The 12,368-nt window shown below is 40.4% G+C and overlaps 1 protein-coding gene across 1 annotated transcript in view; it reads left to right on the plus strand.

The window, feature by feature from the left end:
* The window catches only part of ASRGL1 (asparaginase and isoaspartyl peptidase 1), a 22,563-nt gene that overhangs the window by 1,338 nt on the left and 8,857 nt on the right, over positions 1-12,368 (plus strand). The window contains exons 2-4 of the mRNA XM_040639226.1: positions 133-333; positions 9,661-9,803; positions 10,378-10,526. Of these exons, the coding sequence (XP_040495160.1) occupies positions 144-333; positions 9,661-9,803; positions 10,378-10,526 (482 nt within the window). The 5' untranslated portion in view covers positions 133-143. The remainder of the gene's footprint in view (positions 1-132; positions 334-9,660; positions 9,804-10,377; positions 10,527-12,368) is intronic.

A 12,368-nucleotide genomic window follows, 5' to 3' on the forward strand; every position in this document is an offset into this window, starting at 1 on the left:
TCTCAAAACCTTGCCTCCCTCCCAGGGTAGAAACTGGACCTAGTCTCCAGTGGAATCTCCCCCAGGAGATTATGCCCAGGGTAGTTTTCTTGGGCCTGTTGGAAGTGACACTTTCATCTTCCTGATCCGTAGGATCCATCGACATGAATCCCGTCATCGTGGTCCACGGTGGCGGAGCCAGCAGTATCTCTAAGGACCGGAAGGAGCGGGTGCGCCAGGGCATCACCAAAGCCGCTGAGGAGGGTTACAGAATCCTCAGGGACGGAGGGAGTGCAGTTGACGCTGTAGAAGGAGCTGTGACATTCCTGGAAAATCATCCTGAGTTCAACGCAGGTATATTTGCAGTGCAGCTAGTAACTGATGCCAAATCAGGTTAAGCGTATCCCCCTCCACAAATAGAATCCAAAGTGCCAATGAATCTAGTAAGCTTTTTGGTAGAATTTAATATGCTACAAAGATTTAATTTTTCTCTTTTTACCTGTTGACCAGGTTGCTTTAAGAATTTTTAAATCCATCAATTCACCTTTTTTTCTTTAACTTGCTTCTGGGACTTCACATACCGAGAGGCTTTTTTATTACATCTTTTTGTGAGGGTATGGGGGTAGGTTATATACTGTGAAGTGCACCCATTTTCAGTTTTGAAAAGCATATACACCTGTGTAACCACACCACAAGATTTAAAACATTTCCATCGGGGTGTCTGGGTGGCTCAGCCGGTTAAGCGACTGCCTTCGGCCCAGGTCATGATCCCAGGGTCCTAGGATCGAGCCCCATATCAGGCTCCCTGCTCCGAGGGGAGCCAGTGCTTCTCCCTCTGCTCATGCTCTCTCTTCTCTCTCCTCTCTCTCTTCTTCTCTCTCTCTCTCTCGAATAAAATCTTTAAAAAAAGAAAAAAGAAAAAAAAACCTGCCTAACGCATGGTCACGCACATTTTCTCTTGTGTGTTTTCTAGAAATTTTATAGTTTCAGGTTTTGTATTTAGGTCTCTGATCCATTTTTGATAATTGTTTGTATATGGTGTGAGGTATATATCAAGATTCTTTTTGCATAATTGTTCCAGCACCAGTTGTTGGAAAAGCAGTTCTTTCTTCATAGACTCACCCTTCCACCTTTGTCAAAAATCACTTGACTTTGTATGTATGGGTCTATTTCTGGACTCTATTCCATTGGTCTGTATGTGTATCCTTTCACCAATACCACACTGTCTTGATTACTATAGTTTTATATTAAGTCTTAAAACCAGGTAGTAAGAGTTGCAACTCTCTGTGCACACGCGTGTGTAACTGTTCTGGCTATCCTAGTCCCCTTTGTCTTGCCCACCAGTTTGAGAATCACCTTGTCAATTGCTACCCGAAAAAATCCTGCTAGGATTTTGATTAGGACTGTATTAACTCTATAGATGGGTTTGGGCGAACTGAAATCTGAACAGTTCTGAGCCTTTCGATGCAGGACTCCCAAGACACAGTATATACATCCATTTGTTTAAATCTTTGATTTCTCTCATCAGTGTTTTGTAGTTTTTAGCATGCATATCTTATAAATATTTTAGATTTATACTTAGTTATTTCATGTCTTTCGGTGCTATTGTAAATGCTACTTTTTACGATTAGAATTACCAACATTTGTTGCTAATATAAAAGTAAAATTGAACCTTTTCATATGTGCCATCCGTAGATCTTTGGTAAGGTGTCTGCTCAGGTCTTCGTCTCATTTTTTTGTTGTTGTTCTTCATTGCTTTTTTTTTTCTTTGTCTCATTTTTTAATCAGATTGTTTTCTTATTATTGAGTTTTAAGAGTGCTTTGTATATTTTGAATAACAGTCCTCTATCAGATGTGTCTCTTATGAGTACTTTTTCCCAGTCTGTGACTTGTCTTCTCATTCTCTCGACAGTGTCTTTCACATGGCAGGAATTTTTGGTTCTAATGATGTCCAGCATAACAACTTTTTCTTTCATGGATCATGCCTTTAGTGTGGTATCTAAACAGCCAACCCCAAGGTCATCTGCGTTTTCTCCTATGTTATCTTCTAGGAGTTTTATAGTTTTGTATTTTACATTTAGGTCTGTGATCCATTTTGAGTTCATTTTATGAAGGGTGTATGGTCTGTGTCTAGATTTGGGTTTTCTGCCTATGGCTGTCCAGTTGTTCCAGCACTGTTTGTTGTAAAGACTTATCTTTGCTCTACTGGATTGCCTTCGTCTGAAGATTCTGAACCCAATTCCAGTTCTTACGTAGGTTTTCCCACACCAAGCACTTTTCCTACACCAGCTGGGTGTCCTACAATTTAGCTCATTTCTGACACTATCCACCTGGAGGTAGCATCAGATTCCACAGGTGGGGGGGCCTGGGTGGCTCAGTCGCTTAAGCGGCTGCCTTCGGCTCAGGTCATGATCCCCTGGTCCTGGGATCAAGCCCCACATTAGGCTTCCTGCTTGGTGGGGGGAGGGGTCTTCTTCTCCCTCTACCCCTCCCCCCTGCTTATGCTCACTCGCTCTCTCTCTCAGATAAATAAAATCTTAAAGAAAAAAAAAAAAAGATGCCACAGGTGAAAGGCTCGTTCCCACAAGACTACCCTCCACTTCAGATGCCAACTGTAAATCCAGGTTGTTACTTGTGCTTCTGACCTACTGGCTGTAAAATAATTAATTAATTAATTAATTAATTAAGAAAACCTTTTTTTAAAAAAGATGTTGAATTTATAGGGGTACCTGGGTGGTACAGTCAGTTGAGCATCCACATCTTGGTTTTGGCTCAGGTCTGACCTCAGGGTCATGAGATCAAGCCCCGCTTCGGGCTCCAGCTCAGCAGAGTCTGCTTGTGTTTCTGTCTCCCTCTCCCTCTGCCCCTCTCCCCTTGCTTGTGCTCTCTCATGTATTCAAGCTCTCTCTCTCTCAAATCAATAAAATAAATCTTTTTTTTAAGATTTTATTTTGTTGATTTGAGACAGAGTGTGCAAGAGAGAGAGCACAAGTAGGGGGAGCAGTAGCAGAGGCAGAGGGAGAAGCAGACTCCACACCCAGCAGGGAGCCTGATGTGGGGCTCCATCCCAGGACCCCGGGATCATGACGTGAGCAGAAGGCAGACGCTTAACCGACTGAGTCACCCAGGCGTCCCTAAAATAAATCTTTAAAAAAAAAAATGTTGAATTTATTGGCTTTAGAGTTATTTACAATATACTTTATTATTTTTTTAATGTCTGTAAGGTCTGTAGAGAGGTCCCATCTTTCATTCTTGATATTTGAATTTCTGTCTTTTTTTCTTGGTCTAGCTAGAATTTATCGAGTTTGGTTTTGGGGATTTTTTTGTTTGTTTGTTTGTTTTCAAAGAACAGTAGCTTTTGGTTTTAGGAGGGTTTTGTGGATTTTTTTTTGTTTTTTTGTTGTTTTTACTGTTTTTCTCTTCTGAATTTCATTGATTTGTCTGTATTATTTCCTTTCTTCAACTTACTTTAGGAATAATTTACTATTATTTTTAGATCATTAATTTGAGACCAGTCTTTTCTAATACAGACATTTAATACTTTAAATTTTCCTCTAAGCCCTGCTTTGATTGCATCCTAAAGTTTTCACGTGTTGTCTTCTCATTTTCATTCTGTTCAAAACATGTTATAATTTCACTTGTGACTTCCTCGTTGAACCATGGGTTATTTAGTACGATAATTTCCAAATATTTGTGGATTTGCCTAATAGCTCTCTGATTTTTATTTTAATTCTGTTACAATCAAAGGACATACTCTGTGTGATTTACATTCTTTTGAAGTTTGTAAGGTTTGGGTTTTGGCCCAGAATATGGTCTCTCTTGGTAAATATCCTATTTGCATTTTAAAAGAATATGTACTCTGCTATTGTTGTATGGAAAGTTCTATAATCTCAATAAAGTCGAGTTTGGGACGCCTGGGTGGCACAGTCGTTAAGCGTCTGCCTTCGGCTCAGGGTGTGATCCCGGCGTTTCGGGATCGAGCCCCACATCAGGCTCTTCCGCTATGAGCCTGCTTCTTCCTCTCCCACTCCCCCTGCTTGTGTTCCCTCTCTTGCTGGCTGTCTCTCTGGCACATAAATAAATAAAATCTTTAAAAAAAAAAAAGAATTCAATAAAGTCGAGTTAGTTGGTAATGTTGTTCAGATCTTCTATACCTTCATTTTCTATTTCCATTGAGTCCTGAGAGAGGAGTGTTGTAGTCTTTAATTTTAATTGTGGATCTCTATATTTCTCCTTTGACTTCTATCGGTTTTGCTTCATATATTTAGAAATTGTTGCTAGGTACGTAGACGGGTGTCTTCTGTGTAAACTGACCCCTTTATCATTATGTAATGTCATTATTATTTAACGTTCCTTGTTCTGAAGTCTACTTTGCCCGACGTTAATACAGCTGCTCCAGCTTTCATGTAATTCATTTTAGCATGGTATAACTTTTTCCGTTCTTTCTTTTTTTTTTTTTTTTGGATAATAATTATTTTATTGTGCTAAAACTTAAAAAATAAATTTTAATAATCTTAAGCTCACATTTAGAAAACATTCATGTGAGCATTTACGTGTACACCTACCACCCGATAAAAATGTAGAGTATTTCCACACCACAAAGCTATCAAACAGTAAACCCCACAATGGTGATTGTTCTGATTCCCGCTACAGGTTACTTTACTGTGGTTTTGAACTTAATATAATTGAAATTACAAATTACAAATCATTATACTAATTCTTTCCTAAAAGTTCTGCCTATGAGTTGATCTGCACTGCATATCAGGAGTTCATTCTTCTCTATTGCTCTGTAATATTCCTGTATACAAATATATCACACTATATTTACCTATTCCATTTTTGATGGGCAGTTATTTCCATTGTGACTATTACAAATAAAACCATTATAAATATTTGTGAATTTTTTTTGGTGGACAGAAGTAATCATTTCTGGTTCAGAGAGGGGACTGCTGATTTATCGTGTATGCATATACTTAGGGTTAATACTGTCAATCAATATTCCAAAGTAATTGTACTATTTTAGACTTCCATCAGAAACATTAGCAAATTCCAATTGCTGCACATTATCACCAACACTTCGCTTTGAAATTCTTCTTAATTTTATACTTTTGGGTGTGTGTTTCCTATTAGATTCTAGTTACATTTCTCTGAAGTTCTTTTTTTTTTAATTTTCTTTGTCTGTTGCTAATATATGTAATCTACAATTGATTTTTGCATATTGACTTTTAACAACCTTGCTAAATTAACTTATTTCTTTTTTTTGTTTTGTTTTGATGTAGTGTTCCATGATTCAATGTTTGCATTTAACACCCAGTGCTCACTACAACACGTGCCCTCCTTAATACCCATCACCAGTTCTCCTTTTATTTTATTTGTTTTTTTTATTTTAATGTTTTTTTATTATATTATGTTAGTCACCATACAATACATCCCTGGTTTCTGAAGCAAAGTTCGATGATTCATTAGTTGCGTATAACACCCAGTACACCATGCAATACGTGCCCTCCTTACTACCCATCACCAGTCTATCCCATTCCCCCACCCCCCTCCCCTCTGAAGTCCTCAGTTTGTTTCTCAGAGTCCATAGTCTCTCATGCTTCATTCCCCCTTCTGATTACCCCCCCTTTCTTTATCCCTTTCTTCCCCTACCGATCTTCCTAGTTCTTATGTTCCATAGATGAGAGAAACCATATGATAATTGTCTTTCTCTGCTTGACTTATTTCACTTAGCATTATCTCCTCCAGTGCCGTCCATGTTGCAGCAAATGTTGAGAAATCATTCTTTCTGATAGCTGAGTAATGTTCCATTGTATATATGGACCACAGCTTCTTAATCCAGTCAACTGTTGAAGGGCATCTCGGTTCCTTCCACGATTTAGCTATTGTGGACAATGCTGCTATAAACATTGGGGTGCATAGGGTCCTTCTCTTCACTACGTCTGTATCTTTGGGGTAAATACCCAGTATTGCAGTGGCTGGGTCATAGGGTAGCTCAATTTTTAACTTTTTAAGGGACCTCCACACTGTTTTCCAGAGTGGCTGCACCAACCTGCATTCCCACCAACAATGCAGGAGGGATCCCCTTTCTCCACATCCTCTCCAGCAATTGCTGTTTCCTGCCTTGTTAATTTTTGCCATTCTAACTGGCATAAGGTGGTATCTTAGTGTGGTTTTGATTTGAATTTACCTGATGGCTAATGATTTTGAACATGTTTTCATGTGTCGTTAATACTTTTTTCAAGTCTACACATCATCTTGACCATTGTTACTCTGAATTCCATTTCTGATAATTTAGTTATATCCATATCCACTAGTTCTGTGGCAGAGGCCACAGACTCATTGTCTTTTCTTTGCTGGGGGGGATTTCTCCTTCTCGTCATTCTGATGAGGAGAGGTTGCGGGGTTGTCCAGAGCCCAAATTATTGACCGGGACCCAGGCCATGCACCCTTGTTTTATAGGGATCTTAGGGATGTGGGCTTCTTGATTTTTCAGTCTGCCTTCTGGGGAGGGGCCTGCCACGCCGATACTCAGGCAACCCTGTTTGGGTAGAGTCTCCGTGTCCCCTGCGAGGGGGGATGGGCATGGGCACACTGTGAGCCTGTATTTCCAGGCTTTTGTTCTCTGGCGGCTTTCCCTGGGGGTTTGCTGTGCCTCTTCTGAGAGTCAGAGCAGCAGCGGCCGAATCTCAGCCTCTGTCACAGAACAGAGGGATTGCGGCCCGTTCTCTACTGATGTTCTGGCCAGTTTAACTCTGTTACTGTTGGTGCTGCTCAACCCTGCAGCGTCCCGGGATGTGCGCCCCACACCTGGCGTCCCAGCCCTCACTTCCAGGGCCAGTGCGTCTCTGTCCTTTGTGTTTCTAACACCGCCAGCCGCCAGTCGCCTGTCGCCCTTGTGCACTCCTGGAGCTCCCGGTCTCAGTCTGGTTCCAGTGAGCGGACCGGAGCTCCGGTTTTCAGTCTGTCGTACGGGTTCCCGGCTCACGGTCTCAGTCTGCTCTCTCCCGGGTGCCGGTCCGAGAGTCCGCCGGCTCCCCCGTGCAGGTGGCTACTGCTTCCCAGCGCCCCAACGCGGCGGCTCCCTCCCCCTTCCATTTATCTTCTGATATCTGTGCACAGTTTCACGGCTCCCCGCCTCGTACCTCAATACTCAGTGCTGGAGATGTTCATTTGTAGAGATCCGGATGTATCTTCCTGCATCTCAGGCTGATTCCGTGGATGTTCAGGCTGGTCTGGTACCTATCCAACTCGACTCAGGGGACCGGCTGAAAAAGGGGTCCCCTACTCCTTCGCCACCTTAACTCCCACCTCCGTTCTTTCATTTTTAACCTATTTGTATCTTCATATTTAAAGTGGATTTCTTTTAGGTAGCACATAGTTGTATCTTACCTTTTTATACAATCTGACCATCTCTGCTTTTTACTGGGGTGTTTACGCCATTTACATTTAATGTGATTATTGATATGGTCAGGTATAAATCTGTCATCTTGCTATTTTTCTTCTATTTGTCCAATCTACTCATTCTTCCTTTTTTCCTCTTTTTCTGTCATCTTTTGGGATAATTGAGTGTTGTTTATGATTCTGTCTTACCTCTTTTGTTGGCCTAGTAGCTAGACTTCTTTTTTAAAAGGTTATTTTAGTGTTTATAGTATACATCTCTCACTTGTCATAGTTCACCTTCAAGTAATATCGTACTTCATGCATAATGTCAGAACCTTGTAGTGGCATACTTGTTTCCCCTTTCCTAGCCTTTGTACTATTGCTGTCATATATTTTATTTCTGTATATGTTATAAATTGCCCAATACATTGTTATTACTTTTCCCTTAAACAATTTTATAGGTGTTTATATATATATATATATGTATATAATATATATATACAGATACATATATATTTTTCTTTGAGACAGAGATTGTGTGTGAGCAGAGGGGAGGGGCATAGGGAGAGGGAGAGAGAGAATTTTTTTTAATATTTATTTATTTGAGAGAGAGAGAGTAGGGGGAGGGGCAAACGGAGAGGGAAAGGGAAAGAATCTCAAGCAGACCCTGCTGAGTGTGGAGCCCTACATGGGGTTTGAACTCACGACCCTGAGATCATGACCTGAGCCAAAATCAAAAGTTGGACGCTTAACTGACTGAACCACCCAGGTGCCCCTAAACAGTTATATTTTAAAGATATTGTTAAAATAAAAGGAAAAAGTATTTCTGCTTATCCATATACTAGATATTTCCAGTGCTTTTCTTTCCTTTGTGTAGCTTATGATTGGTGTTCACTGTTCTTTTCCTTCTTCCTGAGAGACTTCCTTTAACATTTCTTGTATTGCACATCTGCTATTGGCAATTTCTTTCAGCTTTTGTGTATCTGAAAAAGTCTTTGTTTTCAGTTTTTCACTAGGTATTTGAACTCCAGCTTGACAGGCTTTTTTGTTTGTGTGTGTGTGTTTTGTTGTTGTTTTTAATTTCAGGGCTTTAAAGACATTGCTCCACTATCTTCTGGATTGCATCATTTCTGACCAGAAACATACTCTCATTCTCACTTTTTCTTCTCTTCCTAGTGCATCTCTGTCTGGCTACTTCTAAGATTCTCTGTCTCATTAACACCAAGCTGTTTGATCATGATGTCCCTGCATGTAATATTCTTCATGTTTCTTTTGCTTGGAATTTATTGAGCTTCTCAGGTCTGTGAGTTTGTAGTTTTAATCAAATGGAAAAATTTTTATCCATTTTTCCTTAAATATTTTGTTGTCCCTCTGTCTCACCACTCCTTTTAGAGATTCCAGTTACACATTGATTGGGTTGCTTGAAATTGGCCCTAAGCTCAATGATCATCTGTTAATTTGGGGTTTTTTATCCTTTTTTATTTTCATTTTGGTTAGTTTCTATTGCTGTCTTCATGTTCATTAATCTTTTCTGCTGCAGTGTCTAACCTTGTTTTATTTTCCAGTGTGTTTTCCACTTCAGACTTTTTTTTTTTTTCATCTCTAGAAGTTCTGTTTGGGTCTTTTTTATGTTTTCTTCCATGTTCTGGTGCATATAGAATATAGTTATAACAGCTGTTTTATTAACATCCTTGTTTACTAATTCTGTCATTTATGTCATTTATGATCTGTTACTATTGAGTGAGGTTTTTTCCCTCATCGCTCTGGGTCATATTTTCTTGTTTTTTGTGTGTGCTTGGAAATTTCTTACTGAATACCAAACATTGTGAATTTTGCCTTGTTGGGTACTGGACAGTTTTATAATCCTTTAAATATTCTTGAGCTTTCTTCTTATCCCATTTTACAGATGAGGGAATGGGCACAAAGAGGTTAAGCATCGCTAGCCTCACAGGCATTATCTAGGCAAAAGGAGTTGGAGGAAGGGTGCTGGTGGTAAAGAGAGGAGCACGCACAAGGGCACAGAGCAATGAGAACTTATGGTACTTTCACAGAAACCTAATATTTCAGGAAAATGCAGCCAAGGAGGGAGGATAAAGCTGGTAAAGGAGATCAGAAGCCAGATCGGGAAGGGTTTCCTACTTTTTATTTTGTAGATCTTGGGGTGCCAAGCCAGATGTGTGTTTCCAAACATGTTTCTCTGGCAATGGAGTAGAGGATGAATTAAAGTCGGCAGCTTGAAGGAAACTTGGGAGCCATTTCTAAGTTCTTAATTCTTGCTTTTCAACTTCTCTTTGGTTTTAGGTTGTGGATCTGTCTTGAATGTAAATGGTGATGTTGAAATGGATGCCAGTATCATGAATGGAAAAGATCTGTCTGCAGGAGCTGTGTCTGCAGTCCGCTGTATAGCAAATCCCATTAAACTTGCACGGCTTGTTATGGAAAAGGTATGTGACGCAAGCATCCTTTTCGTAAGAAATCGTTACCGCTGTACTTGAGCAACTAAAAGTGGTCTAACTGTGGGGGAATACTTGTGAGCATTGTTCTCTTAAAACCATATAAAAGAGCAGAAGCAATGCTACTTAAATTTCTCAAGTAAGCTGAGACTCTGACTCTGTTGACGGTGGAATTGGACTGGTAATCCCTTGTCCAGTGATTACTTTTTCATGTTGCCTTCCTGTATTTTCTTCAGTCTTCTCTCAACATGTATGACGTAACAGATACAAACTGAACAGACTGTTTAATAGCATGTGTAAAATAAAAATGAATTATGTCCTCTAAACTTAAGATCATACATAAGTACTTTTCTAGTCATGGTCCATCACTTTAGGGGTTTTTTGAAAATGCAAGATCTCAGAGTGCCAGGCTCTGTTCAACATTCAGAAAAGCAAGCCAGTGGAATTTGCATTTTTGAGGCTTTGTACCCAGAGAGAAGTAATTACATCCACACAGTTGGAACACTTTAAAAGATTTTAACTGTTTCCAAAAACTAACCATGTTTCTGTTTCTTTCTGGCTCAAGACAACTCACTGCTTTCTGACTGACCAAGGTGCAGCAAAATTTGCAGCAGCCATGGGGGTTCCCACGATTCCTAAAGAGCAGCTGGTGACGGAGAGAAACGTAAAACGTCTAGAAAAAGAGAAAGGCGCTCTGAAGTCACACTGCCAACAGTAAGTGTCACCTGCGGCTCGCAGTTTGGGGACTTACTCAGGTGTGGATGTGCGACAAATATCCGATTATCCACCTTTCTTAAATAAGTCAAGAATCACTTGGTAGTTTCAGTTTTTGTACAAAAATAATTGACACTGCATCCTGGAAAAACTGCTCTTTTGATTCTTACATTTAACCTCACTTATTACTCCTGTAATAACGATTCACATCTGGCCAAGAGTTCCTTCTCCAATAGTAGAGTGCCTTGCATTAGTGGACTAACTGCTGGATGCCTCTGGATCAGTTCGTTATCTTAAGCAGACAAAACAGATTGTCTGTGAGCTGGTGAACTCTCCGAAGTTACTTGAGCATGCTGTCCTAGTGCAGACAAATCAGTACAGTTCTTAGAAGTTTGAACTAATCCTTTGTTCTGAATTATGATTTTCTGTGTTACAGATTCCAAAATCTCAAATAAAAGCCCCCTTATTCAAAGCAAAATTTGAAAAATAAGATTTGAATATGGCCTGGGAGTTTATAATGGAATATAATCTATGTACTCTTCATGCTCTTTAAGATTTGTCATTTTTAACCAGCAGCATACTTTAATATCACCTAGGGAGCTTTTTCAAAATTGCATGTCTGGTCCCCTTCCATAAAGAACCAAATTTAATAGATCTGAGGTGAAGAGGCCAGGCAGGTGTGTTAGGAAAAAGTTTCCCAGGTAATTCTGGTGTGTCCCCAGCTTAAGAATCTGTTTTACAAACTTGGCCATGTACCAGTAGCTTTTGATAACCCTACCAAGTGTGCTATTGTACCTGTCGGCCAGAGTCACAGGAATGGGGCGGCTTTATCGATGGTTCGTGGGGGTTTTAACAGGTGTTGCCACATCACTTTCCAAAAATTCTGCAACAGTGCACATCTCTACCAGCCAGTATTGCCCTTAGATGTAAGCGAGACAGGCTACGCCCTGGGTCCTGCACTTTAGAGGACCCCCATATCACAAATACACAAAGCAGTTGGCTTGCTACAGACACCTGGGGCACCTCTGTCACTCAGCAGTGGCACAGCATGACCCATAGCCCTCATCATCCACTCTTGCGATTAACACCATCCAGCCCCCAGGGAAATGCTTCTCTGCATCTCTTGCTCTCTGTCTCAGAAGCAAAGGCCACCTAAATCTAAAGATTTGTGGATTGTGCCACTGCCGATATCGGAAATGGACACTGCTTTGGAGCGGGGGGGAGGAATTGAACAGCAGAAGGACTTAGGTAAGAGAAAAAGACAAATTAATAACTTGTCAAATAAATTCTTATGTAACAAAGTAACTGTTTCCCAGTAGTGCCAAGTATCCATTTTCTTGCCTCCTTACGTGTTCTATGCTATGGTTCTGGCGGGATTCATGGATTAGTACAGTATCTGCAAGACTTGCACATGCAAACTGATGCCCATTACTCTTACATGTGTATATATGTCGGTCTAGACCAGCAGTGTCCAACAGAAGGACAAGAGCTGCATATGCAATTTAAAATTTTCTAGTAGCCACGTTAAAAAAGTGAAAAGAAACAGGTAAGGGGCACCTGGGTAGCTCAGTCGGTTAAGCGTCTGACTCTTGATTTTGGCTCAGGTCATGATCTCAGGGTCACGAGATCAAGCCTCACATCAGGCTCTGCACTCAGTGCAGAGTCTACTTGCAATTCTCTCCCTCTGCCCCTCCACACCCCAACCCACACTCTCTCTCTCTCTTAAAAAAAAAAATACGTATGTACATACACACATATATTTCACCCAGTATATCCAAAATATTATCATTTCAGCATGTAATCAATATAAGAAATTATTGGAGGTATTTTACATTTTTCTTT

Source organism: Ursus maritimus, unplaced genomic scaffold (genome assembly GCF_017311325.1).
Source record: "Ursus maritimus isolate PB19 unplaced genomic scaffold, ASM1731132v1 scaffold_23, whole genome shotgun sequence".
Taxonomy (NCBI): domain Eukaryota; kingdom Metazoa; phylum Chordata; class Mammalia; order Carnivora; family Ursidae; genus Ursus; species Ursus maritimus.